The 27,043-nt window shown below is 41.3% G+C and overlaps 1 protein-coding gene across 6 annotated transcripts in view; it reads right to left on the bottom strand.

Annotated features, from left to right (window-relative positions):
- ANKRD26 (ankyrin repeat domain containing 26) overlaps positions 1 to 20,291 on the bottom strand; it is a 53,682-nt gene extending 33,391 nt beyond the window's left edge. For 3 of the 6 annotated variants that reach the window (XM_064142058.1, XM_064142059.1, XM_064142061.1), the window contains exons 1-14: positions 19,865 to 20,291; positions 16,160 to 16,274; positions 15,746 to 15,919; positions 15,530 to 15,636; positions 14,573 to 14,710; positions 13,700 to 13,824; positions 10,456 to 10,491; positions 7,870 to 7,903; positions 7,718 to 7,787; positions 6,084 to 6,144; positions 3,559 to 4,553; positions 2,770 to 2,917; positions 1,473 to 1,534; positions 1,150 to 1,252 (exon numbers count right to left, since the gene is read on the bottom strand). In XM_064142058.1, coding sequence (XP_063998128.1) covers positions 1,150 to 1,252; positions 1,473 to 1,534; positions 2,770 to 2,917; positions 3,559 to 4,553; positions 6,084 to 6,144; positions 7,718 to 7,787; positions 7,870 to 7,903; positions 10,456 to 10,491; positions 13,700 to 13,824; positions 14,573 to 14,710; positions 15,530 to 15,636; positions 15,746 to 15,919; positions 16,160 to 16,274; positions 19,865 to 20,067 — 2,371 coding nt within the window. In that variant the 5' untranslated portion in view covers positions 20,068 to 20,291. The remainder of the gene's footprint in view (positions 1 to 1,149; positions 1,253 to 1,472; positions 1,535 to 2,769; positions 2,918 to 3,558; positions 4,554 to 6,083; positions 6,145 to 7,717; positions 7,788 to 7,869; positions 7,904 to 10,455; positions 10,492 to 13,699; positions 13,825 to 14,572; positions 14,711 to 15,529; positions 15,637 to 15,745; positions 15,920 to 16,159; positions 16,275 to 19,864) is intronic. The other 3 variants (XM_064142064.1, XM_064142062.1, XM_064142060.1) reach the window with 3 other exon arrangements.
- Between the last annotated feature and the right edge of the window lie 6,752 nt (positions 20,292 to 27,043).

Raw genomic sequence — 27,043 nt, 5'->3', positions numbered from 1 at the left:
TGTAACAAACGATTATAAAACAGTCCAATAGCAGTTTGACTGTGACTATCCTACAAATGTTTCACGTTGAGGAGTGTTTTCATTTGCACCGATGGGAGAGAGAGAAGCAAACATGGGTGGAGACATAGAAACTTCATGTACATGTCACTTGGTGAGGTAAACACCAAGCTAGATCTCATGAGAGCATACTGGTTTAGCTTGGAAGGAAACAAACAAGAAAGACGTTCAATGGCTATAATCTGCATTTATAGTTAAGCTCCAAGTACTTTAACAAAACCTTTTCTCAGACATTAAATCCTTTCCAGACCCACACAACCTACAGGCTCACCTATATTTCTCTAATTCTCTGCTTTAGCCATCTTACAGTTTGAGTGCTCTCATGAAAGAAAACAAAATGCTACTGGTGACGTTGCCTTAGCAGAATTGTAACATACTATTAAAAGGAAAAAGAAAACAAACACTCCTGTACACCACTGCAGTAAATTGGGTGCTGAGGAGGATGGAAGAACCTTAAAAAGAAAATGGTGAGCACCTTTTAACTCCTTTTCACACGGTTTGTAAACACATCGTAGCAGAACCTCATAAAGCAGACTTCCACAACAATTACTTAGCAAAAAAGATTCAGCAGCTCTCAGAAGTCTGTAAAGTTTTGCTTCCAGCTTAGCAAACTGAGACTGCATTATCTTCTTCAGCTGTTCTACTGTATCTATACTGAAAGTAGGACTAACAAAATGTTCGTTAAGGGAGGAATCCTTCCCAGGAAAGAAGGATAAATTTCTGCGCTCAAGACACTGGCACAAAAAGGCAGGAACCCTTAGAAACAAAATCTGACATCTTAGTGACATTGTACCTGCTAGGCTAAGCACAAGAAGAAAGGTATTGCAAGTTAATCTAGGGCAAAACAAACCACCCCATTAAAATAACCTCCAAACAACCAATAAAAACACACAAGGCAAAAAAAAAGCAGCTAAAATAGATTAAGCAAGACCACAGACTTCTTCTGTTGCATTATCACCCAAGAACATTAAAACGTTCTTACAGGTCAGTCCTAAATCAGCTACACCTTCACCACTAAGGAAAAAAATAACTGCAAATAAAACTATCCAAAGAAATGCTACTAGACAAACATATAACCCACTACAGAGTTACCGTTGCTGCATTCCCCTGCAATAATCTGTGCGTATTTTCCATCTATGTCTGTGGCTGGGAGAAACACACCGGATGTTACTTTTCTCAGACTTCCACAATCTGGCTGTAGAACCAAAAAATACATGGATGAGAATTGGTACAAGTGCATTCTCAGCTCATTTCTACGTAAAAAGCTCCTGCTAAACCAGTTTGCATAGCACTGTTTGTGCTTCTACTCCGCAGGCACACATGCAGTGGTGAATGAACACTTTACTGCTCCAGTTGATCTTAGTCCCAACCCCCCCAGCTCTGACAGGAACCCATATATTCTCTATGCAAAGTACCTCAGAATCCCAGGGAGATTGAGAATCTTCCTCCTCCTCTGATCCCTCTGATGGAGGGCCATCTACAAATGAATAAGAAGTGACACACTGAGCATTTATAGTTCGCTCTGTTTTCGATCCATCAGCCAAGGCCTGCATCCAAAAGACACGCATGGTTCCATGGTTCAGGACCAGCTAAGAGGTGTCATTCAAGATAAACACCACCCCAAACATCCTCATGCTAACATCACTACAGTCAACAAGAAACAATGATCTTTTTATAGTGCTACCATGACAGACCATGCTTGTTGGAGTTATTACCACAAACTTTCCCAGAAGCTACACACCAAGCACTGACACTCCGAATACACAAAAGCTGTTTCTGTCTGCGGAGGTGGATATCCACATCTGTTCTCTACCAGACAAATCTAAGGCTCAGTCTTACTGGGTTCCTGCTCAGACTACACTACCTTGATTTCTGTGGTTTAAGCAACCCCATGAAGTACAACTGATTGAGGATTCCCTCCTATGGAGACATGCACAGAAAGAAGGGGCAAAGGAGTGGGAGACCAGTGAGAGCTCTGACCCAAGATGGGCAAACTGCTGATTCGGCTCTGAACTCTGACTGCTTACACTATGCCAAACACACGCTTATAACAAAGAGCATAAAGACACAAGAGCACACATAGGCAAAACATTTGAATACAGCAGGTTCTGCCAGGTCCCCCGTGTAGCATATGATCAACAGCTGCATGTGGACATAGTGTCTTCATCTCCTGCTACCAGACCTGAGGCGTGTACTCAAGTGCCCAACTGACTGAAGTGGTAATGCTTTTACGGAGACATAAGTTTGGCACTGCATTTTAAAACTGGACAAGGTTTGCCACTGGAACAGAGTAACTTTCTCAACTTGATAGAAAGCTTTTCCAGCTTCAGCCAAGAGCAGTCATGGTTTTTTCATCAAATGGTATGGGTCACAAAGGGAAATACTACTGCTACACCCAAGACACTCTAGCCATCCTCTGTCTTTCACCTGTGCATTTTGTTCAGTTTGTTTCAGGGAGAGTAGAACAACAAAAGCAAGTATGGCACTTGCTTTTTATAGCATCATTTGGAATCCAACACCACCTTTTCAGTTTTCAAGAACAAAAGAAGGAACCTAATCCGCTCTCCCTCTCTGCTAATGCCTACTAAGATTCATAGTCAAGACAAAAACTCATTATTGCTAAAGTCAATCACCATTTCGGTTCATCTACTGTACATTAACATTCACAGGAGGAAGAACTGAGATCAGTATTTATTAACTTATCTCTCTTACCAGGGTTGTCTTTTGCTGCACTGTGGACTTGATGACTGTCATTACGAGTTGAATTTTTCACACCCTCAACAACTGTGGTTTGTAGCTCCTCACTAGCTTGTTTCTTCTGCTGCTGCTCCTCCTTTTCTTCCTGCTCAGGTGATCGTTCCTAAGAGATTGACCAAAATAGCTGTCAAGAACAGAAACAAGTATCTTCTTTGCCATCCACTGGCAACTTGAAAAATACTCCCCTTGCTTAAGACAAAAGGGACACTTGTTTGAGCTTCTCCATGTAAATCTATGGGTACACAGCAACGCCTAACATCCTAAATCTCAGCCCTGATTCTGCAAAGTCCCTGAGATGCACACTTCCTTAAGCCAGTCTAATTCTAGCATCATTTAAGTTATATCATTCCAGTACACATTCCTTCTTTTCCCCTGCTTAGTTACAAAGAAAATCACTAGATTCCTGCTCTTGATCATATTCAAATTTGTATCCCCACTTTCATCCATTACAACATGATTTTTACTAAATGGCAGTAAATCTTCACAGATAAAATGTTTACATACAACTGAGAAAAACAGACTCCAGAACAAGTGTACTGTCCCTTTTTTCTGCAAAATCATTTTAACCCATAGAAAAATTGAAGAGACTGCCTGTTTTGGCTAGGAGCATGGCATTTTCTAACATCAAAAAGGATGAGGCAGGCGTGAAGAGTAAGTATTAAGAGAAATCAATTTACCATTTATTTCCTACCTATATTACACTTGCAGAGTACTTTTGTGATTAAGTCATCCCTACATACTTACTTTGGTCCTTGAGTGAAGTGCTGCTCTTAAATTTTCTTCATGATTAGTTAGGTGCAAGTTTTCACTTTCCTGTATCAGCACTTCACAGACGTTACGATTTCTTTCTTCACATTGTTGTTCTTTAGTATCTTCATCATCTTCACGTTCAAGAACTATAGAGTTTGATTTTCGAATTTCAAGCCCTGGATTTTTTGCTGCTGACAGAGAACTATTATCACTTTCTAAGCCGTTACCAAAGCTTGACTTCTTATCCTTAAGACCACAACTATCTGAGAAAGGCTGAGGTATCTCTTTTTTCTGGTCTGTCACTTCAGAGCCTGCAAAACAAGAATCAGAATTTCTGTGAAACTTATCCTGAAATATGCTTTTCATGTTCCAGCTTTCTTGTGTATCTTGCAAGTTATTTCGATTTTGAAAAACAGTTTGCTTTGGTACTGACTTGTAAGTTACTTCATTATTCATTATCCTGGGAGACATGGCAGTTACACTTTCCTGCAACCTTTCATAATAACCATCTATAAAAGATACAGGAGTAACCACAGATTCCTCCCCCTTTTCATCAAGTTCTTTAATTATTTTGTCATCATCATCACAAACATCTTCAGTTCCACACTGATCTTGCTCTTCATATTTAGGGTTAATAAAATACTCCGATCTTTGAGTAATTTCCTCTTTAAGTTCTGTTTTCTTCCCCTGCTCCTCCTCCAGTACATCACTGGACTGAGATTCGTCATCTTCTAGATCTGCCTCCTCTTTATTTTGAGTAAGATCTTCATCCTCTTCCTCTTCTTCCTCTTCTTCCTCCTCGTCTTCTTCCTCTTCCTCATCTCCACTGTCATTTTCACCATCTTCTTCCTCCTCCTCCTCCAATTCTTCTTCCTCCAGGTTGCTAGCATCTGAGACATCTTGACTCAACGCTTCACACTCTTTGTTTAGGTTTGCATTTGATAGGGCTCTTTGTTTGAGGGTTTTGTTTGGTGACTTCGGGCTTTCAACTATAGGACCATCACCATCACATTAAAGCACAAGAAAAGGAAAAAGGCATGTGAACAATAGGAATTGTGTAAATAGCAACAGGCATATTATCAGATTAAATGTACAGGAGAGGACTCATTCAGGAATGTCTAGAAAAGGAGCCAGGTAAGGGACGGGCAGGATGGAAGAACTCATCATGGAATCATAAAGCTGTTGAGGTTAGAGAGATCTTTGAGATCATCATGTCCAACCACTCATCTAAAGCCTGCAATCCCACCATTACTGATAAGCCAATGTCCCTACACCACACTCCTAAGCACCACATCCACATCCTTTAAATACCGCCAGGGATGGTGACTCCACCACTTCCTTGGGTATCCTCTTCCAATGCTTGATAATTCTTTCTGTGAATGATTTTTTCCTAGAATCCAACCTGAATCTCCCCAGCACAACTTGAGCCTGTTTCCTCTTGTCATATCACTCACTGCAACTGAGTAGATGCAGACCCCCACCTTGCTCCAACCTCCTTTGAGGCAAGGATAAAAGGATGATGAGGCCTCCCCTCAGCCTCCTCTTCTGCAGAATAAACAAATCCATTTGCCTCAGCCATTCCTTACAAGATCTGTGTTTAAGACCCTCCATCATATAGTTGCTCTTCTTTGGACATGCTCCAGCACTTCAGTATCCTTCTTGTAGTGAGGAGCCCAAAACTGAACATGGTACTCAAAGTGTGACCTCACCAGCACTGAGTAGAGGGGGACAAGCACCACAACTCTTTGGGCCCAGCCATTAAGCCAGTTTTTCACCCAAAAGTGTATGCCTGTCCAGGCCTGCCCAGGCCACGAGCAGACATTTTCTCCAGAAGGATGCTGTGGGAAACAGTGTCAAAGGCCTTACTGAAGTCCAGGTAGGTAGCACCGATAGCCTTTCTCTTGTCCACCAGGTGGGTCACCTTGTCACAGAAGGAGATCAGATTGGTAAAGTAAGACTTGCCCTCCATTAACCTGTATTGACTTGGCCCGATCATCTTGTTGTCCAATACATGTGACACGTGATGTCATTCAAGATGATCTGCTCTGTAACTTTCCCTGGCATCGAGGTCAGATTGACAGGCCTGTAGTTTCTTGGATTCTCTTTCTGGCCCTTCTTGTAGATGAGGCATATGCTAACTTGCAGTCCACCAGGACCTCACCAGTTTGTCAGGACTAGCATACTGTCCACAGGTATCAGCAAGGCACTTCCAGGCTTCCTGCTAGCAAGCCCAGCTCCCTTCCCATCCCCTCTGGTTTAAAGCCCTTTCAATGAGTTCCCACTAGTTCTTGCTCTAGGATGTCTTCCTCCTTTAAGATAGGCTTGACCAGGGACAAAGGCTGAGGAGGGAATTAATATCATCATATTAACAACATGACTTCATTTTTTCTTGAAACTACTAAGTGTCAGGTTTTCAAAATGCCAGTTTTCTCATTTACTATAAAAAAAACCAAAATAGCTATTTAGGAAGTACACTTTTATATAGCAGCATATCATGCAATCTTTTCCAAATGGCTTACTGTTTTTCCTGAACTGCTGGGAAGCATTCATTAACAGTTTCAAGTTTGGCTTCTGTAGCTTCTGTAAGTAAAGATTTAAGAAAAAAATATAAGTAAACAACAATAAATCCTTAGTTCACAAAAAATATTTAACATGAAATATAATACCCAGACTGTCATTGATAGTGCTCAAGTGCTGGCTCCATCCTAAACATCTAGCTACACAAACACTCCTCTCATTTGCAGTCATATATTTCACCCTAAAATATTATGCAAGAACTCTTTTGCAATTTGTTTCCAAAACTATGTTTACATGCATAATAGCTTTTAAAAACTGGCTTTGGTATTTCATAGAATCAACCAGGTTGGAAGAGACCTCCAAGATCATCCAGTCCAACCTAGCACCCAGCCCTATCCAGTCAACTAGACCATGGCACTGAGTGCCTCATTCAGTCTTTTCTTGAACACCTCCAGAGATGGTGACTCCACCACCTCCCTGGGCAGCCCATTCCAATGCCAATCACTCTGTCTGTGAAGAACTTCCTCCTAATATCCAGCCTATGCTTTCCCTGGCACAACTTGAGACTGTATCCCCTTGTTCTATTGCTGGTTGCCTGGGAGAAGAGACCAAACCCCTACCTGGCTACAATGTCCCTTCAGGTAGTTGTAGACAGCAATGAGGTCATTTGCAATACTTAATGAAGATTCAGTTGTATTTAAGACTGCAGTTTCAGGATGCTTACAGGGAAATATGAACCACACAAGTAACTGTTAAGATCCCTAGACTTAATGCATAAATTAGTCCCTACAAGCACACTTACCAGAATATTCCTGTATTTCAATACCATGCCAGAAAAATGCATAATTTCTGTTTACACCAGTGTAAGAAAATGAAATCATGTTAAAAATAAACAGGGTTGCACCTCCAGTATTACAGAGTGGGTTGAACTACCAGGTTCCTCATCACTGCATAATTCCATAATTCCAGTGCAACAGAACATATGCTCCAGAAGTAACTGCAGAACTTTACAATTCTTCAGAACATTAGTAAAAAGACTAAGCATGAGAGCTAACAGAAAGAGTAGTACCCAAGGATTTAAAAAAAGAGAAAAACATGCAGTGTGAGATCAAATGCAAGCATGGAATGCCATCTCATAGGAAAAAAAGACAACCCATTTGAGTAACCTATCCACTGAGTGCTCTTGAGGAACCTGAAGAGAGTAAAGGAGAACTGAAATCCTTCATCACTTAGTAGCTCATGATCAAAAAATGCTCTTTCTCTCATCAGTTAAGACTGTATCACCAAAATTACAGGAAACAATTAGAATGTTTAGAGAACAGAATAGGCTACAGCAGTAAATTACAAACTTTCAGGGTACACAAATCTGACTCAGATGAAGAAGAACAAACGAAATAATGTGGTTGCTTATTTTGTCACCTATTGCTCTTTCAACCCAAACCACAGATCTACTACATCGTCTGCCACAGCTACAAGTGTTTTTGGGAGAACTCACAGTAGGAGAAAGACTGCCAGGCCACAGACAGGTTCTAAGGAGAAAATGTGGGCAGGAACTGCAGTTTCCTTCAACCCCAGAGAAAATTTGCCTTCTAATCACTTATTTTTACAGGATACTTCTCCTCTAAGTGCACCATACCTTGGGGGTAGAATCAAGGTTTTCTTCCTCAGAAGTAAGCCAGCTGTCATCACTCCCCACTTTCTCAGAGCTTTTTAGAAAGCAAAGTAAGATCAGTATGATGTCCTTCAAATTGTTCCTCAGGTAAGTGCTAGGTGTTTTTAAAGTCTTACCTTATTGAGTCTCCTTGGGAAAGGTCATCTATTGCTGATGAAAAATTAATTGACATGTTGAAATTAGAGTCAGAGTGGACAACTGTAGTAACATGGACAATTCTGTAGTAACATAACGCAACTTTGGATACCCAATGCAACAAGACACAGCATGAACAAATGCATTTCCAAAACGATTGTTTTTACAAGTAATACTAAATGAAAAACACACAAGCAAACAAACAACAACCAACAAGAACCAAATCCACAAATGAAAAAGCCCAGACCTATATCTGCTTCAGACACTTGAACATAGAACTTTAAGAAACTTCTCTAAATCAAAAAAACATATCAGAGTATGAATGTGCTGTAAACAGTTAGCAAAACAGTAGTAACTTAACAAGATAGTAAGTACAGGGAAATGCCTAAGTACTCAGATTACACACATGAATACACTTCACATGCAAAAATTTTACTAATTCCATGTAACACTATGTTTAATATTACACTGTACAGTACACCATCTGCTACTCTACCCAGTTACAGATTATTCTGGAAAAGGTAAAGAAAAATCAAAAAGCATAATCATGACCTAAAACTTATCCTCAGGTAGAAGAATCACCAGCAGTTTTCTGTACTGCACCTAAAATGATTTTCACCCAACCAAAGGGTTATAATCAGGGCACTCTGCTTTCATTAGTATTATGAGGGTAAGGATTATAGGATACACCAGGTCAGAAGAGATACTGGAAAGTCTCTTAGCCAACCATCTTCTCAAAGCAGGCTAAGCTATGAGATCAGATAAGGTTGCTTAGGCTTTATCCATCCCAGTCTTGAACACCTCCAAGGAGAGGGGCTGTACAACCTCTGTTCTAGTGTCCTGGTGAATATTCTCAGGTCAAATTAGAAACTCTCGCTTCCTTATATGCCTCTATCTCTTCTCCCTGCTATGCACTACTGACATGTACTAGAAGCAGCTGCTAGGTCCCCTTTAAAGTCACCTCTTCTCTATGCTGAGTAAGTCCAGTTTCTTCAGCCTTTCTGCAAAAGGGCAAGTGCTCCTGCTTCTGACAAGTCTGAAGGCCTTCCACTAAACTTGCTCACTGTTGAAAGATCTCTCCTGCACCAGGGGCTCAAAATATACCTAGGCAGCTGGATACAGTCCAATGAGTATCAAGTAGGGGTGGACAATCACCTTCTTCAACCACCTGGCTATGTGGCTCTTAGTACAGCCCAGGAAACTGTACCTTCTCAGTCCCCAGGGCGCTCTCATGGCTCACTCTGGCATGAACATTTTTGCTGTCTCAGTGAATCATCCCTCCATCTAGGCAGTCTCAGCATGCCTTTAAGGAAATGATTGTTCCTTTCCACGAGTGGGACTTGGGATTTGCCCTTGCTGAATTTTGGGAAACAGGTCTTACAGCCCATTTACCCAGCTTGTCAGGGTCCTTCCGAATGGCATCACTGCCCTGAAGCCTATCTAGGGATCCCTTCAATATAGGGGAATTTGCAAACTTGATGTGAGTGCACTCTAGCACATCACCAATGCACTAAAGAAATCTGAACTCTAGGAATCCATCCCAAAAATTCCTAAAACCTCTTAACCATCAACAACTAAGACGGAAAAAACAAACACAACCTCCACATAGTAGCTATTTCAGCGCTCCTAAAGTTCTCATTAACTAACTCTTCCTAACATAACAAAGTTGCTTATAAACAGGTGATTTTATGGAAGGTCATCAATCTCACAATGACAATTAAACCAAGGTCTTGAACAAAAAGAGTTAAAGGTGAAAGAAAAAGGTCTATCACACCTGAAGACATTTCTACTATCAGTAAGCCACAGATAATCATGGAAATTTTGCCTGTTCTGGAGAAGGTTTGTGTGTGAACTTTAATGAGGACATTTCCTGATAGGAATAGGGCTTTCAGTCAATGAAATACAATGTACATGTTTACATGTTTTAAATATATTAATTATTTTTACCTACCACTGTTGTCTATGAACTCAATATCACCAATGTAATCTACCTGCTGACCTTCCAAGCTGACTAAAAATCTATCCCCTTGCACTGAATGCCCAGCGTGGAACAGTAAGTTATAAACTCTTGACAGGTGACTTTAATGACATTTTCATTTAGCACAGTTATAATTAATCAAACCAGCTGAGTGGATTATCAGAACTTTTGATTTCAATGTAAAGTAACTTTAAGCAATGATGAAAACCAGGCCACATAGTCCTTAAAAGACAAGAGAGAAAGTTCATGACCCAGATTTTAGACAAAGCCTACCACAGAAATGGCATCTAAAAAAAATCAGCTGCTTGTTTCCACTTTAATTGAAGTCCATTTCCATCTTGCAGGAACAGAAAAGTGCCTTCTTTTTGTTTTTAATAATTATTTACTATCATTGATGACACAAAGCAAACAAAGAACTCATGCAAAACATGCAAACAAATAGAAAGCACCACAAGCCTGCTCTCAAATCTAATTTTTAGAATCAGAACTATCAAAACAGGTATCTTCAGGATCTCTGTAATAAAAAGTACATTAATATTTGTATATTCTACAACAGGTTTCATATTTTAAATGCTACTGTACAGAATACCTTCTCTTGATGTCTGGTTAAGAGGCTGTTGCATTCCTATATCCATTTAGGAAAAGGCATGGAAATGACAGATGAAAACAGTAACATCAGCATAAATCTGAACTCTCAGAAATTTGAAAAACATTAATCATCACATCAACAAAGCTACAGCAGTAGGAGACCGTAGTGTAACTTTGAGCTTTCTCTACAGTTCAAAGTGCTAGAAACAAAACCAAACACAATCTCCAGAACTCTATTTTCAAGGGACAGTGTCAAACAGCATGAATTGATTTACCTGCTCCATCTCAAATACTCATATTCCAACATTTTAAAATACTTAAACAGCTTATGAGAAATTTAGTGCTAACTTCATATTTCTCTCGACTAGTTCTTGCTTAGCACAGACTGCTAATGCAAATTCTTCATATTTGCACAGTTTATTACACATATAGCATACTCAGAATCTTTCATCTAAGCATCCCAAAAACCCTTGGATGCCAACTTTGGATTTACACTCTCCAGAAATATTGAAGGACCTCTTGGCTCTCAGTACTCACACCATTATGCAGCTTCAAGCCCTTGTTATTTACACTCACTCATCTCAAAATTCAGTTTTATCATGCTTGCTATCCCACACTAAAAAAAGGAACCCAGAACTTGTTGCCTTAAGCCAGTTCACTTTCAAAAGTCATGTCAGTTGATGCTTGATGCAAACATAGCAACACACCACTCCTTTCCCACCTCAATTTAAAGATGAGAGTCCTGCATATATTGATGTGCCCATGCTGAAGCATTCACATACAGAAGTTATGCCATTGGCCAGAATGCAGACACGACAAGCAGTCAGAATGAACATGCTATTCCCCCAGAGCTGTAGGACGGGCCACAACTACACCAAAACGGGTACATTGACTGGTGTGGGTGTAAGGCATATATGTTCGTGTGCTTGTTTGTGCATTGTAGAAAAGTTTTGGTGAACAACTCATTATCCACCTGCTCTACCCATCCTACTTACAAAAAAAAAAAGTTATTTTAATTCACAGAATGGCATGATTCTGTTATTGCAACTACCTGACACCAAATTTCTTCATGACAAGTCCACATATTTGTCTGAGCAGAAGGGAGTCTTGCCTATGTCGACTTTACCACAAATACATGGAATGGTAGTGGCAAAAGGGGTCATGGCAAAACATACACTTAAGGAATTGAGGACAGATCTCAACATGACTTATCATGCTTTCTCTATTACTCGGTTTTCTGGTGACACAGAACAATTTTTCTTGACCTCAGACAATGCAAATCACACTGAAGCATTAATTTGTTTTCCAAGGGCTCTAGAACAAAACTACAGGTTTTTGTAAGGGCTCAGGGAAACAGAGGCAACAATACACTGCTTTGCAGCCTGCAGCTGCAAGTTTACTAGAAATCCAAATACTTGCCTTTAGAAAACCTGTGTAATTTTTTCTAAAGAAATACCAACTAAAAAGTTAGTCATTCAACGTGCATTAGAGAAGAGTATTTTCAAGAATGTTCAACAAGTGAAAAAGCAGCAAAAGAAATAAAGACAACATTGAAGATCTCAGAAAAGTAGTTAAGAAACACGGAAGAAACTCCAAAGTGAGTGTTTTTCTGGTCTCTCAAAATTGTCCCAGCTTCTCCCCTAACAGAAGCTTCAATGCCTTTTACTGCAGCACATCAAAAGGGACTCATGATGAAGCCAGGGACTACACAACTAATACTGATAAACATTCCCTATATACTGATCTTTCTTTACTGAACAAGCTGGGAATATCTTTCAAGAGACTGAATACAAGAAGAAAAAGGTTTGTACTGCTCAAAAGTAAAATGAGTCCTACTAGAAACAGAGTTGGAACACAGCATATTCTTTCTCCCCCCAAGTCCTTAAGCCACATAACATCCTCACACCTAATATGCCTCTTCCAATTAAGTGGTAAATATTTTTCTGTAATATTAAGAATTTACATTATTAGTATCATAACTTTCAAAGCACTCCTATTTCTCTGAGGGTATGTCAGTTTTGGAATCAAAATAACCTATCTGTTAGCCAAGTAGTACCATGGCAATTATTCACATGCATAGCAGGCAGTAACAGATAGTGCTGTTTCAGAGAAAGCAACGTTTCGCTGCTTAAACCATACAAAGCCCTCTCAAAAGTAACCCAAACAAACAAAATCTTCCTTCAACCTATCAACAAACTTTACAGATCTTGACTAGTTGAAAGTAACTGTTTCCAACTGAAAGGAACAAAGTTTGGCTCCAAATTAATTCCTATACCTAAGAATACTCATTGTGGAAAAATATCCCATGTTTTGTTCTCATTTCTTGACACGTTTAAAATGGGAGTAACGAACTGTGTTTGAATGCTGCTACTCATTTGCTACATAGTTCTAATATAATATCCTGAAAAATCAGGATGAACAGGACCTTCCACTATAGACCCTCAGATGTGAAAAGCCAAAGTATTTGATTTGTATTAAAATATTAATTTTCTAAGATTCTGTAAGGCTACATGAGATCATAAGTATAGATTGGATTTTAAAAACTCACTGAAGGAGTTAATATTTTTATCACAAGACAATTTAGCTATTTTTCTGCACCATAAGGTAATATTTTTCTGTTTTCTTCCAGAAAGTTACTGGAAGTGCAAAAAAAGCATTATTTTTTAAATATAAATCAAACTATGTCAAAGCAAATACACAGACACTGCACTGTGGTTGCAATAAAATTACTTTACCAAGACAATTTTTCCTAAAAATCTTTATAGCACTGACACAGAAATAATTTTAACTAATGCTGAGAAATGACTCAGTAAAAGGAGCTTAGTGCAGATGAAACTATTAATATTAAAACAAAATCACAGAATCTCAGTGAAAATAATCAAAATACATAACTTCCAGATGACAGCCTACTGCAAAAAAGAACTACTCAGGATTCACAACCTATAGGAAAAGTACATACCTGGAAATAAACCCACTCTTGCCTACTTTCTTCCCTGTCCTTCTCTCTCTCTCTCTCTCTAGGAAGACCTACACAGATGGGCAATTTCACAGGCAGAAGGTAATAACCTTGTAAGTGGACATGTAGCACACAAATCACAACGGCCTTCGCAGCCTGACAAGAAGCACCCTCAACATTCACAAAACTTCTTGTGCTACTCTACTGGAGTGAGTGGTGGGCACAAGCATTAACAACGCAAACCACCTGAAATAAAGCTGTAGTGATTTTCTCTGTGAGCAACTCTTACCTCTGTCCACAGTAGGTGCACCCAATGTCAAGTTGGCAACTCCTACCCGGCGAGGAGTGCTGTGTACATCTGCAGAAGCTTCTGCATTTTCCCAATCTGTGTGTTGTGCCAGTTGTTTACTGAGACTATATAAATAAGGAGAAGAAATATATTCGGTAAAAATAACCACACACTTCCATAAACCATTTAACAGAACAGCAAACAGCCACTTATCCATTCTATGAATATTCATAGCCATATGAACTCACACAGTCATATATATTCACCAAGAGTAATACATACAGAACTTAATTCATGACTATTACAAGCTTCAATATTTACTACATCATTCCACAGATGCATATTCACAGCTAAGATGATAACTCCTGCTTCCTACGTTTTTTTCAGCCTCATTTTAAATCACACACAACCACAAAGAAAGAATACCTACAGGTATAAAGCCAATAAAAGGAGCATTAACTTCTTAAGGTGTTAAGAAAAGGGCTATCAGTTAGATCTCCTCTGAAACAAAAGGCTGGTAGTTTCCTTGTCTTTCAGTAGAAGTCAGTAAGGACAATCATGCTGGTCAAGGGAAAGCGTTTACATGTGTTTCAGTTTGCCAGATTCCACCTCTGGCTAACTACGATACAGACACATTGGACAGGTATGAACTTAGCACGAAAACCTGAAATCTCAGAAATCTGGGTAAAAATTGCCTCCTGTCCTCAACTCCCAAATTAACACTAGACACAGAAATTACACTTATCAGAGGACATCACTGAGCACAGCTGCAAGATAGGCCCCAACACACCACTAAACCTCAGTGCTATTATCAAAAATGTTCAAAAGCCACACTGCTGACAAATTATTCTAATGATAAAGTTAAAAATTTACCTAGAGTGTCCATGAATAAGAGCATACTCCTCAGCTGTCCATCCATTAGCATCTTTTTGGGAAACATCTGCACCATATTGCAGAAGAACTTTTATTAAGTTAGGCTCCCCACCAGAAGCAGCAGTCATAAGTGGTGTTCTGAAACATCCAAAATATGCAATAAAGCATATCATTTTACACAGACATTTGTGACAATTGATGCACAGACTCTGCATTTTACTCAAGTGAAGACATTTATTGTATAACTTGTATCTCTCATATACCTTCTGAGTTCTGCCACACATGTATTGGCTACTTATTAGGAATAGGGTATGTGGTATGGTATATCTATAAGTTACTTTGTTTAAGGGGGTAAGTAAACTACTGACCTACCCCAACATTCCTTTCATTCTTAGAATCACAGAATGGTTCAGGCTGGGAGTGATCTCAAAGATCATCTAGTTCCAACACCCCACTCACCCCCCATGAGAGGGTTATTCCCTTTATCTTATCTATGTGTTTACTATAGGGATCCAGCAGTGTTTCATCTGAAATATGCTTCTCCCCATAGACATTGTAATTATTTTTATTCCTATTTGCTCTCAAAAAAATAAGTTTTCTCCATGACTTTAAAACAAACAAAAGAATACTTACTGAGAACCTCTTTTTAAAAGCTATAATAAAATGCGAAAGGGAGTCAAATCAGGCTTTCAATCTTCAGACAAAGATTCTACACAGATAGCAGTTAGAGGCAAACTATGCCACTATACAGGAGATGCTTTTTGAACTGAAAATGCTGCTGAACTACTAGCATATTTCCTGTCAGAGGTATGACAGCAGACAAGGACAGACTGGCTTTCACAACCCATGCAAAAGTAGCTCCTTCTGTGTGGCTCTCTGTTTTTTCCAGAGCTTATTCTCTTAAATCCAACCTAAAAGACTAAAGAGATCAATGTAGAGTTTTGCCAAATTCCTCACCTTTTACACTCATCTCGAGCATGCACGTCAGCTCCTTTTCTAAGGAGAAAATCTACTACCTCTTCCTGATGTTCAGAGATAGCAAGAATAAGGGGGGTACATCCCTCCTGAAAGGGCAGACAAATCAAGTAAAAAAAAAATCAAAGTAAAAAACCTCATTAAGAGAAATATTAATGCAACTTTTTGAAATTAATTCCTTAACAAACAAAGATTTACCTTATTCTGAGCATCAATATTGGCATCATGTTGAAGTAATAATTCTGATACAGATATATTAGGAGATATGACAGCCAGGTGCAAGGCAGTGTTGCCATCAGCATCTGCCAAATTAGGGTCTGCACCATTCTCTAGCAGAATAGCCACACATTTTTCTTGCTGGCACTGTACTGCCTGGGAACAACACACAAGAAAGGAAAAACTTCTAGCATTTACAGTTCACTGTTATGATTCCTCCAGCTTCCCAATGCTGGAAAATAAAACACCTGCAAAGACTAATCAATACATGCTTACTCCACACCAATCATAATATGCATGTTTTTACACAGGTCCAGGTAAAGAATCCCACAAAATACATCATTTAGTGCATAACCAATAAGCCTTACTCACAAGAATATAACATATTTCACATACCTTCATGAGTGGTGATCTCTTATCCCTGTCGAAAAGATCAAGCTTACATTTGTTTTCTACTAGATATGCAACAACATCCACATGGCCATTTGCACAAGCGAGATGCAGAGGTGTCCTAAAATTAAATACACTAAATCAGCACAGACAAATAGAGAAATAATTTCAGGCCATGACAATGCCTTCCAGCAGGACATGCAATGCAGCAACACGGACTAAAGATTGAAGACTATGGCAAGTAAACTTCTAAGTCCTTTTATGATCATTCATGTAGCAAAAGGAGACAGGTTTTACAGCAAGAACATTACTGTTTCACTGATCTTTGAGAATTTCTGCTTTTTCTTTAGTTTGCTTACTGCAGCAGCAAAAAAAAAAAATGCTAACACATTTGCACCAAAGGCCCTCTGACAGCATGCATGAACATAATGCAGTATTCCTGATTACAGGAAAGTAATATTTGACCTTCTTGACATGCATAACTACCATAGTCATAAAAAGCCTATTTCAAGGAGAGAATATTGTGTTTCCATAATATGTCACCAGCACAGGAAAATGAAACTTTTTTCCTGCAAGTTAAAGCCTACCAGAAAGAAAAGTGCTCCTTCAACCACAGAACATCTTAGGTCTGATGTTAGTTAACCAGCCTACTTGTACCCAAAGATACAATCACATAGAAAGTACTTGCATGTATTTCCTCCTAAAGCACAAAGCAGCACAGGCTTCAATCTGTGCAGTAGAAAAGGTGTGGGTTGCTCTGCCACCTGCCCATACCAACAGAGCAAGAGACAAGCTAGAAAGCAGTCAAGACCTTCCTCCCTTGAAGATGATGCAGTAAAAATCCTGCAGTCCCTCAAGAATTGCGGGGAACACCAACGCCAGTTTTGAACTGCATCTCCTTCTTAGTATGCAGGAAACTCAATTACTCTTGCAATAGTTTTGGTTCCTTTTCTGAGAAACAGGAATGCAGTGGTCCCTGGCTAGGTAGGAATGGAGATGTAGAGGTACACAAATGCAGTGTCAGGAAGACAGCCTTGTAATGCAGATCCTTCTCGTTACAGGGCAAGTGATGAGACTCCTCCATAGCAAGAATGACAAGAAAAACACACAATACCTCAAAAAACTTGAGGTAATGTAATGTGGTGTTACAGACAGGGAACAGTCAGGAGAGTCCCTCAAGAGAGCCTACCACCACCTTTTGAGAAATTCCCATGCAAATATACAGCATATTTCCCCTCTAAAGAAATGACTGACTGAAGTTATCTGAAAGCCAACCAGAACTGGTTATGAAGGAGTCCATGATCATCTAAAAACTGCTATTACCAAGAATTAGGAAGCACGACAAACCTGATGAATCCACTGTCAGCTTTGCAAACAGAAAAGCCCTCAGAAAACCTGTAGACCCACTACTGCACTCATCAACCAAGCCTCTCAGTCTGACAACAGAAAATGAAATGGCTCTGGTCAGAGCAAGGCTGGCTGAGCTCCACAGGGAGTGGGCTGGTAGACAACACTTGAGTATTCCAAGTTGCCTCTCCCGGTAAGGATCAAAGCTGTTTTGCCACCTGGCCCTGGGAACCCTATCTAGATTCTGCTCAGTCTTTTGCTACAATCCTAAACTGATCCTATGGAATAGAACAGAATTACTAATGTCTGAGCAGCTACCAAACAACCTGACTGAGAACACAGAGAAACAGCAGTCTGGTGGCCTGAGCTTGCAATAGTACTTGAGCAGACAATCTAGCAGCTACAGGCTAAGAAAGGTAAAGCCCTAGAGTTCACTCTGACAGGCAGCTGACAGTGCAAATCTCTTAATGATTAGCTTTGACCCAGAACTTATGACTAGCCAGCATTGGGTCTTCTGTGTTTCCGACTCTGTTATGAGTTTTGTCTGTCTCTCCCACATGCCAGCTAGTAACTGATGCTGTTCCAATTGTACTCTTTGGGAGGTCCTACAGGGTACAGGATCCACTTTAAGAAAGAAAACTGTAGATGTGGTATTTGCACATCCTTGGTCCAAGATTTTGCTTTTGGAAATCCTGAGACGCAGAACAGAGACACACATATATATGAACAATGCACACATTCTAGCCATTACTTTCCACATTCCCTATTCTTCACTTCTATTTCTAATCATGTCAACTATTCCAGTTCCTGGTGGACATGATGAAGTCCTAAAACATAGTTGCATCCGGTGGTCACTCATGACACACATCATACCCACAGCTCTAAGACGGCACACGACGGGTCTGCAAAACTCATGGCCAAGTAGACAGACTGTTCTCTGAACTCCTCTCAGTAAGCTCTTCAGCACCAGACACTGTCATGCCAAAATCCTCTATAGTCCTCTACAGAATATATACTATTTTGTCTCTTGAGGTTTTTCTTATAGAGTGTTACTTTATTATCAGTATTAAAACTGGACAAATAACATGACACACAGAAGGAAACCTTCCCCCAAAAGGGAAACATCTTTCTAGACAAGCAAAACTTAAAAATGCAAATACTAGTCAAGGTCTGCTAAGACCTAATGATTGAAAGAGGAGGTAGTAAGAAGAAAAAAAAGAGAATATTCAGTAGCTACATCCATAAATGCCATTAGGCACCTTGACTTAGTAAACCAGAGAATACACAAAACACACTGAATCCACCATAAACTGCATCACTCGTCTGCATAAAAAACCATAAACTGACAACAGTCAAGCACGCAATGCACGTTAAGTGCATGCTTATCATGCTCCTCCTTGCTCCTACTACAAATCTAGGTGGGTTTAGGTGTTCCCAGAGCAACAAGGTAACTGGCTGGTCTAAGTCCAGTCTCTAGAATATACAGCCTAAAAAGCTGAGTTACTCTGTTAAAACCAGTACGTCTTCAGAATATCATGAAGGTTTTGACTTTGAGTCTTTTCAGAAAGGGCCTTAAAGTGCTGATACATACAAGATCCAAGAACTGAAGCTGATTACCTCCTTATGCTTATAATGGATTACTAGGAACTGTGCTGCAGCCCAGGGCTTCTCCTGAAGATATAATTGCCAAATACTTTCTATGCTTGCCTCAGAACCCCACACAATAACACCTGCCAGAGGCAGCAGCTTCTCCTGCAAGTTACTGCTCAGATCTGCAGGTAGTGATCAGCTGTACCAAAGCCTCAAAGCAAACAAGTAACCACCACCTAAAAATCAGTGCTGCTCTGGCTGCCAGAAGCACATCAAGTAACTGAAAATGTAGCATCAATATACGACACGCTTATTTTGAGCCACACGCCTTTCCAAACTGCGGTCCTTCACTTTTCCTTAAGTCACTCCTAGCTGAGGCAGTGCAGCTTTCTTGGCTCAACTACAAAACCTGCACACTGAGCCCTCAGAAATGCCCAGAGACGCCCAGAACTGCACTTTTTGACTTCAAAGTGAGTCCGGGAGGCTCCTTCTGCAACTCATCTTCGCCAGGTTGCTTCCAACTCCCTTCCATTCCTGCGTCCCCAAGTAAAGAAATACGAGTCCGGGCACGCAAGCACTGAGGCGGCCAGGGCAAAAAGTGACAGTCTGATGCGATGCATAAACCCGATATACACTTCGCCGACAGCTGAGCTTGGTTGCGGAGCCAGCCCTCCCGCTCATCGCAACGACGCGGCCGGGGGCTGCCACTGCTCCCGGGCTGCTGGGACTCCCAACCTCCAATCCTCACCCGTCTGGCACCGCTCCCCTCCTTACCGCTCGGCCTTGTCGCGCCCGTCGATGCCGTATTTCTTCAGTCCCCGCCGCACCTGGGCCAAGTCGCCGCTGGCGGCGGCCCGGTGCAGCTTGCCCAAGTCCTTCAGGTGCAGATCGTAAGCACCGGTGGGGCTGGGCTGGGGGGCGCTGCCGGTCGGCGGCTGCTCCTTCTTCTTCTTTCCGAACCCGAAGATCCTCTTCATCCCGCGGCAAGGACGCAGGCACAGTCCCGCCTGAAGGGAGCTACGGCAAGAGACAACCGGCCGGCTGTGTCAGGCCCCGGTCAGGAACAGGAGAGTGAAGCCCTCGTCAGCGTCCTGGGACGGTACAGCGGCAGGGGAGCGGATCGCCGGCAGCCGAAGAACCGAGCCCGTTTCCCGGGTAACAGCGGCAGTCCCGGAAGCCTGAGGCGCCTCACGACCGTTGGCCTCGCGCAGGCGCCGTATAAAGGGGCCGGCGCGTGGCAGCTCGCTCCGCCCCCGCGCGGGGAGCGCGTGTGGGCTCGCGCACGCTCGGGGTCGGGCAGTTCGGGCTGTTGGCGCGCGGCTACCGAGCTCGATCCCCCTCGGGCCGCGGTGCCGTAGTGGGCGTCCCGCTCAGGCTCCGTGCTGCCCGGGCAAGCGCGTGTGAAGCGTGTCACACCGTGAGCAAGCGCGTGTGAGGCGTGTCACACCGTGAGCAAGCGCGTGTGAGGCGTGTCACACCGCGAGCGACAGCGCTCACCGACCCTCCGCTCCCACGCAGGGGGCACCTGCAGGCGGCTGTGCCAAGCGCGGTGTGGGCGGAGGCAGAGCTGGCACGGCCCGGCGGGGACTGGTGGGAACTGTGGTTCTCACAGCGTAACAGAGTATCGCTGCTGTGGAGCTGATGCTCAGCCAGGGTAGGCGCTGGGGCGGCTCGGTCTAGTTTGATTTAAAAGTAAATTGCGTGAGCTGAAATTAATTTAGTGAAGGACAAAAAACAAAACAAAACAAAACACAAAAAACCGCAATAAAGGAGTTAGGGATAAAGTAGCACTGCCATGGATGACATGGTTTGTGGTTCACATCAAGCTGTGCAGTCTGGTTGACAGACTGAAGGAAAGGGAAGGGAGGCCATCGAGAGGGACTTGGATAGGCTTGAGAGGTAGGCCCAAGCCAACCTCATGAAGTTCAAAAGAGGCCGAGTGCAAGGCCCTACACCTGAGCAGGAGCAATCCCAAGAACAAAGAAAAGATTCTTCACAGAAGAGGTAACTGGCTCAGGAGCTCACAAAAAGGAAAGTTTATGACCAGCATACTGAGGCAGAAGCTTGCAGGTCTTTCTGAAGAGCTTGAATCGTAACGCTTTGTTGCTGGACTCTGGCCTCCAGTCAAGCATTTTCAACTTGAAGGCTTAGAAAGAAATACAGGTCTTATTATGGAGGTCCACCAGAGCACCGGTTCTCTAAGAACAGTGTGAAATAACAACCCAAGACAAAAACATCCTTCAAAGTCTGGCATTAACTTGATGCGATGAAACAGCGCTATGCTGCTCTTTTCACACAATCCCGGAAAGCAACAGACACCTTCCTTAACGGTGTTGTTCTTTTACCACTGGACATGTTCTTCCAGTAGTTTCATAGAATCATAGAATCCACCAGGTTGGAAGAGACCTCCAAGATCACCCAGTCCAACCTACCCCCCAGCCCTATCCAGTCAACTAGACCATGGCACCGAATGCCTCATCCATTTCATGGCAGTAACTCCTGCAACTGTAAAATCACAGTAAGAATCCACAGTAGTCAGGTTTAAACTAAAGGCAGACTGTCAGAAAGACCCTCCAGGACAACATGGAGCGCACACAAAAGGAAGAGAAATCATGTAAGTTATTTCTGGGAATTAATTTGCAAAAAATGGCCTTTCCCAAGAAATGTTGTTACAGAAAATATTGCATTCAAACTCTCTAAGACCAGTGTGAAGGTTCTAGGGAGCAAAAAAGCATTTATTTGCATCCCTATGCATGAGCAAATCTTTTCACAGAGTTCATGCATATTGAACAGGGTTTGGATACAGTCTTATGTGTGTCGATACATATTAATTTCTGAGAAAATGAATCATTAACATATTTGGACCTCATGCTAATATATGGAAATTTTTTTTCCACATGTACATTCCCATCCTCTGACATGCTTTGGAAAATCTTCAAGGATACTGCTTGTTTCACCTCCTTATCGGAGGTCTACATTTCTGTGTCACAATAATGGTCGCTCTTTTGAGCTGTATTCTGTGTTGTCTTAAAGAAACAAGCTAGCAGTTGTGGTTTCCCTGCTGTCCTCTGGATATTTAATTAACCTGTTCTAATTTTATTTATTCATAGAAACTCTATTTGTTTTGTTAACCTACTTTAAAAATTTTTCTACTTACATGTTCACAAGTTGCAGGCAAAGAGAAACCACTGCCCAGCCTAGTGTTTGAGGGAGATGGTGCCGCAGAAACGGAGAGAGGTTGGGGATTTTGTTCCCCACTATGTTTGGGAAAGAAATCTTACAACATGATCTCTGTGGTAACTAGTGTTTGGTGCCAGTGTTTTCCCAGATGACCCCCAGAGTGCAGTCTGTCCCCGAGCCTAGGGTATGTGGAGTGGTTTTGTGTTAGTTTCTTTGTACATCAGGTGGTGAGTCCCATAGAGGAGGTGGATAATTAGACAGCGTTGGGACCCAATAGAGCTTTTCCAAAGGTACCGTGCATACTTGGACAGGGCTTTGTGCTGCCTTATTGCCTTTTTGCCTGTGCTACCTGTGAAAGCAGTGAACAGCCCCTAAGCAAAGAGAGTGGTAGTTGTCCTCTCATAAATGTGTTGCTGCTTTCGCGTGCATTTTTTGCCATCTAGTGGCAGCAACACGTTGGTGTAGCATTTGCTTCTGATAACCTGCATTTTCTGGGTGCGATACAAATTGCTCTGTGCTGTAGGACTCCTCTATAAAGCAGCAAGATGCAACTGTCCGTCCACGCTACTAACTATACTGCTGTGATGAAGGACCATGAGACTGCCTTTTTCCTCTAATGTTAAGACTTGCGAAAGTATCCGGTGTGAAGTAGACCCATAGGAATGCTTAAAATTGGTGCTTTTCTGAAGCTTAATGGAGTTTTGAGTTATTTAAGCTAATATTCAATATATTGTTGCTGATTGAGGATATATTCTGAAAGGTAGCAATGTGGCATCTCTAAAATAAAAAGTTAGATTTTGATGGGAATTTTCATCCAGTACAGCCAGACATTCTGTATCTCTGCAATTCTGCGGGTATGTTGGGAATGCAGGTAGTTAAATCAGCTCCAGACACTGGTACCAAGTCACTTTAGGGGAATTTTCCTTTCTGAACTACAGTCCTGCAAACCTGTAGGGATTGTATGTGGCCATCTTCCTGATCTTCTATCCACTTTTGGAGCAGGCTTGGGAAATAAGTTTATCTTTATTGATAGTTTGTTCTAGCTCCTAATGTGAGTCTATGAAAGGTGTCTTTTCACATCCAGAAACTAGAGGCCTGCTGTTGGTCACCCCACATCTGAAAGATGCTGTGATCTCATCTGTCTGCAAGTGTGATAGAAAGTACTGAATCAAAGCAACCGTTAGCAAACTTTGTTTCTCTGTGGCTGGTGCTCATCCAGCTGTATTTAGTATTCTTTGAGCCAGGTAATTGTTCGAGTGTATTGTATGATTCTGTGAACTTAATGATAGTGATGATAAGGCTGAGTGTTACATGTAAGAATCAGAGGAAAGGCCAACGAGGCTGATACTGTGGTGGAAGCCTGTTACAGATTACTCAACCAGGATGAAGAGACAGATGAAATATTATTTAGGCATCTGAGAGAAGTCTTATGATTGCTTACCCCTTTTTTGCTCAAGCATCCCTGTCATCACAACAGTCTGTGTGACCTCTGATAGCTCCTACCTTTTCTCGGGCTAAAAACTAACTGTAGAAGAGTTACAGTAACTCCTATGTCAGCACTGGAAGAATGGAGCTAATTTCTTGTTGGTTTTGTAAGTATGAGGAAAAGTATTGATCCAACAGATCAGCTGAGGGCATAGCATGGAACTGTCAATGAAAAAGCATCAACTTTATGAAACTCGGTTACCATAAAACATTTTTTAGCTATTTGCATAATTCATTGGTGAAAATCTAAAGAAAGTTTTGTTCAGAGAAAAGATTTTTTTTTCCATACAGAGAGAATGGTGTTATTTTGAGAGGATTATGTGTACACTATGGAACAAGTTCCCCACCTGCTCTAATAATGAATGTTAAAAACTGCTTAGAGGAAGACAGCTGTTCTGGGAGCTGCATCACACATCACCTGTGAATATCTCTAAAGCTCTGGGGCTGAATGACTAAAAGGGCAAACTTGCATTTGTAAAAAATGTTTAATTGGATCACTGAAACAGAATGGCTGCATGGCTGAGGGTTAAATCCTTCTAGAGTAGATTGTTGCCATCAGGAGGTTAAGCTCTGTGACTGAGCTAGTTGTTTTCCTGAGACATGTGATAAGGGGCTGAGATCTCATCTCTGACCCTTTAGTTTAGCTTTTTGAACATGTCAGATAGTTAATTATAAGATCTTTCTGCATCAGTAGATCTCATAATTTCCCATGCAGTGACCAGTGGTAAACTGCAGAAAAGCTGTTTCACAAACCTGTACTTCCTAGCCAGAAAAAAGAGAGGATGATCAGAGCCAATCAATTGAAATGGCAGAGAGGTTAATTATTTTTGCCTGTTTGCTCAGTACTAGTCTTCTCAGGCCTCTGTAAAGAGAGGCTGTGGAAAAGTTAGTGACACCAAAAGTAATTTCCTTGGTGAATTAATTTATTTACAGTTCATGCATATGCCCAGTTTAATAAAGAAGAGAGGAAGGTGAGTCTCAGATGCACTAATTATCTGCTGGAGCACTGTGAAGTCCTGCCATACATAGAAGCTCTTTTCTTGGGCTAACCAACACCACAGGGTGAGCTGGGAGCCTGGGCAAAGTGCTGCAACTTGCTAATTGGGGTGGTTTGGCACTGTCTGGGGGTCAAATGCCCACCAAAGCTGCTTCCTTCTTAGATGGACAAGGGAAAGAGGAAAATACAACAAAAGTCTGGTAATAATAACGCTAAGCAGAAGCAAAGACCATGTGCACAAGCAAAAGCAAGTAGAGATGTTATCCTCTGCTTCCCATCAGCATATGATCTTTGGTCACTCCTGAGAAGCAGGGCTCTAACATGCATAATGGTTGCTGTGGAGGACAGACACCAAGGACAAATATCCCCACACTTCCTTCTTTCACTTAGTATATGTATCTGAGCTGATGTCACATGACCCTTTTGGTCAGTTTGGATCAGCTGGCTTGGATGCATCCTCTCCCAAAATCTTCCCCATCCATCAGTATACTTTTGGGGCAGGAAAATGTTGGGAAATCTCAGCCTGGGTGCTCCTCCAGTAGCAGCCAAAACAGTGATGTGTGATAGATAGGACATAAATGTAAAGGAGAAGATAAGCATGGCATCTTTTGCCATCTCTTTTTTGGACTCCATGGATTTTAGCTACTAATCTATAATAAGTAAAATTTTACATTTCTTTTTCCTGCTTCCAATTATGCTCCACTGTAGTTTTAAGTTTTGTTTTCATTACCTTGGGTAATGAAAACCAGCTAAGATGACGACTCCTGTGTTAGTACTTCAGATGCTGTAAGCAATCTGAGTGCATGAGGAAGATGTATGGGAAATTAAGAACACATTATTAATTATGAATATTAATTTCTTTAAGTAATAATTTTTTTATTATTAATATTTTTTAAATGGGAAGAATTCCCTGACATTCTTTGGATTTTCAGTCAACAGGAAGTAGTTGCAAAGAATTAAACAGTTTAAACAATCAGAACTTGGAAAATAGGAGTGCAAACCCAGGAAGAATTCTAACTATGCGTATGGAGTCTTGGCATTCACTCCAGCATACGTACTCACAACACTTTTTGGTCTCCATGTAAGTCTTCTGTACCAAAGATGCTTTCAAACTCTTGATAATGATCCTGGGTAAAATACAAAATATTCCAGGCAGAGGAAGAAAAGAGGAGATGCTGCTAGTGCTAGCTGCATATATGTGGCTGCCTTGATTCCCAGAACAAGCTGCAAATGGCAGAAAGGCACAGTTTCTAAATCACTCCCCTTTAAATACTGAATTTTGAAAATCAAACTGGCCAATAGGCACTAGTACCATTGTTCTGACCAATGAGTTCAAAGCTTTGTGCCTCATTTGACCACACAGACATGTTGAGGGACAGCACAAGACACTTGACACATGGTGCTAAGCCCCTAGCCCTTGGGGCTTTGCTCATCTGACTCAACTTCCTGGACCTGCAACAGGAGGAGGAGAGCAAGGGCTAAACCGGCCTGGCAGGATTTATGCCCCACCATGACAGAAGGCAATACCAAATTCTTCGCTAATGAAGATTTTTGCTCTTCAATTTTAAGTCCCTTTCCCAGCAGGTGTGTGCCTGGAACCTGTTTCCAGTAGTATTGCAAATGACTTCTGTGGACATTGTAGAGTCTTACACAAGTATTTAAGCAAGTTATGCTTTCTTACTGTATTGCTTTTTTTTTTAATTGTCTTGTTTGTTTATTTGCATGCACCTACCTATTCATAGATTTTCTATTAGAGCTCTGACACTAAAGTTCTCTTGGGATGAAATCTTATGTTATTACCTGCTTTTTCTCCTTTAGCTTTACTGACCTCCACTGCAGAATCTTGGGTAATCCTCCTTCAGAAACAAGTGTCAGCTGAGGATCTATTCTAGGGTTGCATATTTAGAATCAGAATAATTTTGATTGGAAAAAATCTTTAAGATCATCAAGTCCAAGCATAATGTAACTCATTAAGTCCAGTTCTAAATCATGTCCCATAGTGCCACATCTATGGATTTTTAAAAAACCTCCAGGATGGTGATTCAACCATTTCCCTGAGTGGTCTGTTCCAATGCTTGACAACCCTTGCAGTGATCAGGTTTCTTCTAATATCCAATCTGAACCTCCACTGGCACAATTTGAAGCAATTTCCTCTCATCCTATCACTTGTTACTAGGGAGAAAAGACCAAAGCCTACTCCACTACAACCTCCTTTCAGGTAGTTGTAGGGAGCAGTAAGGTCTCCCCTCAGCCTTCTTCTCTCCAGACTAAACAACACCAGTTCCATGAAT

This window comes from Pogoniulus pusillus, chromosome 4 (assembly GCF_015220805.1).
Source record: "Pogoniulus pusillus isolate bPogPus1 chromosome 4, bPogPus1.pri, whole genome shotgun sequence".
NCBI classification, from domain to species: domain Eukaryota; kingdom Metazoa; phylum Chordata; class Aves; order Piciformes; family Lybiidae; genus Pogoniulus; species Pogoniulus pusillus.
This window is presented reverse-complemented; position numbering and strand designations above follow the sequence as displayed.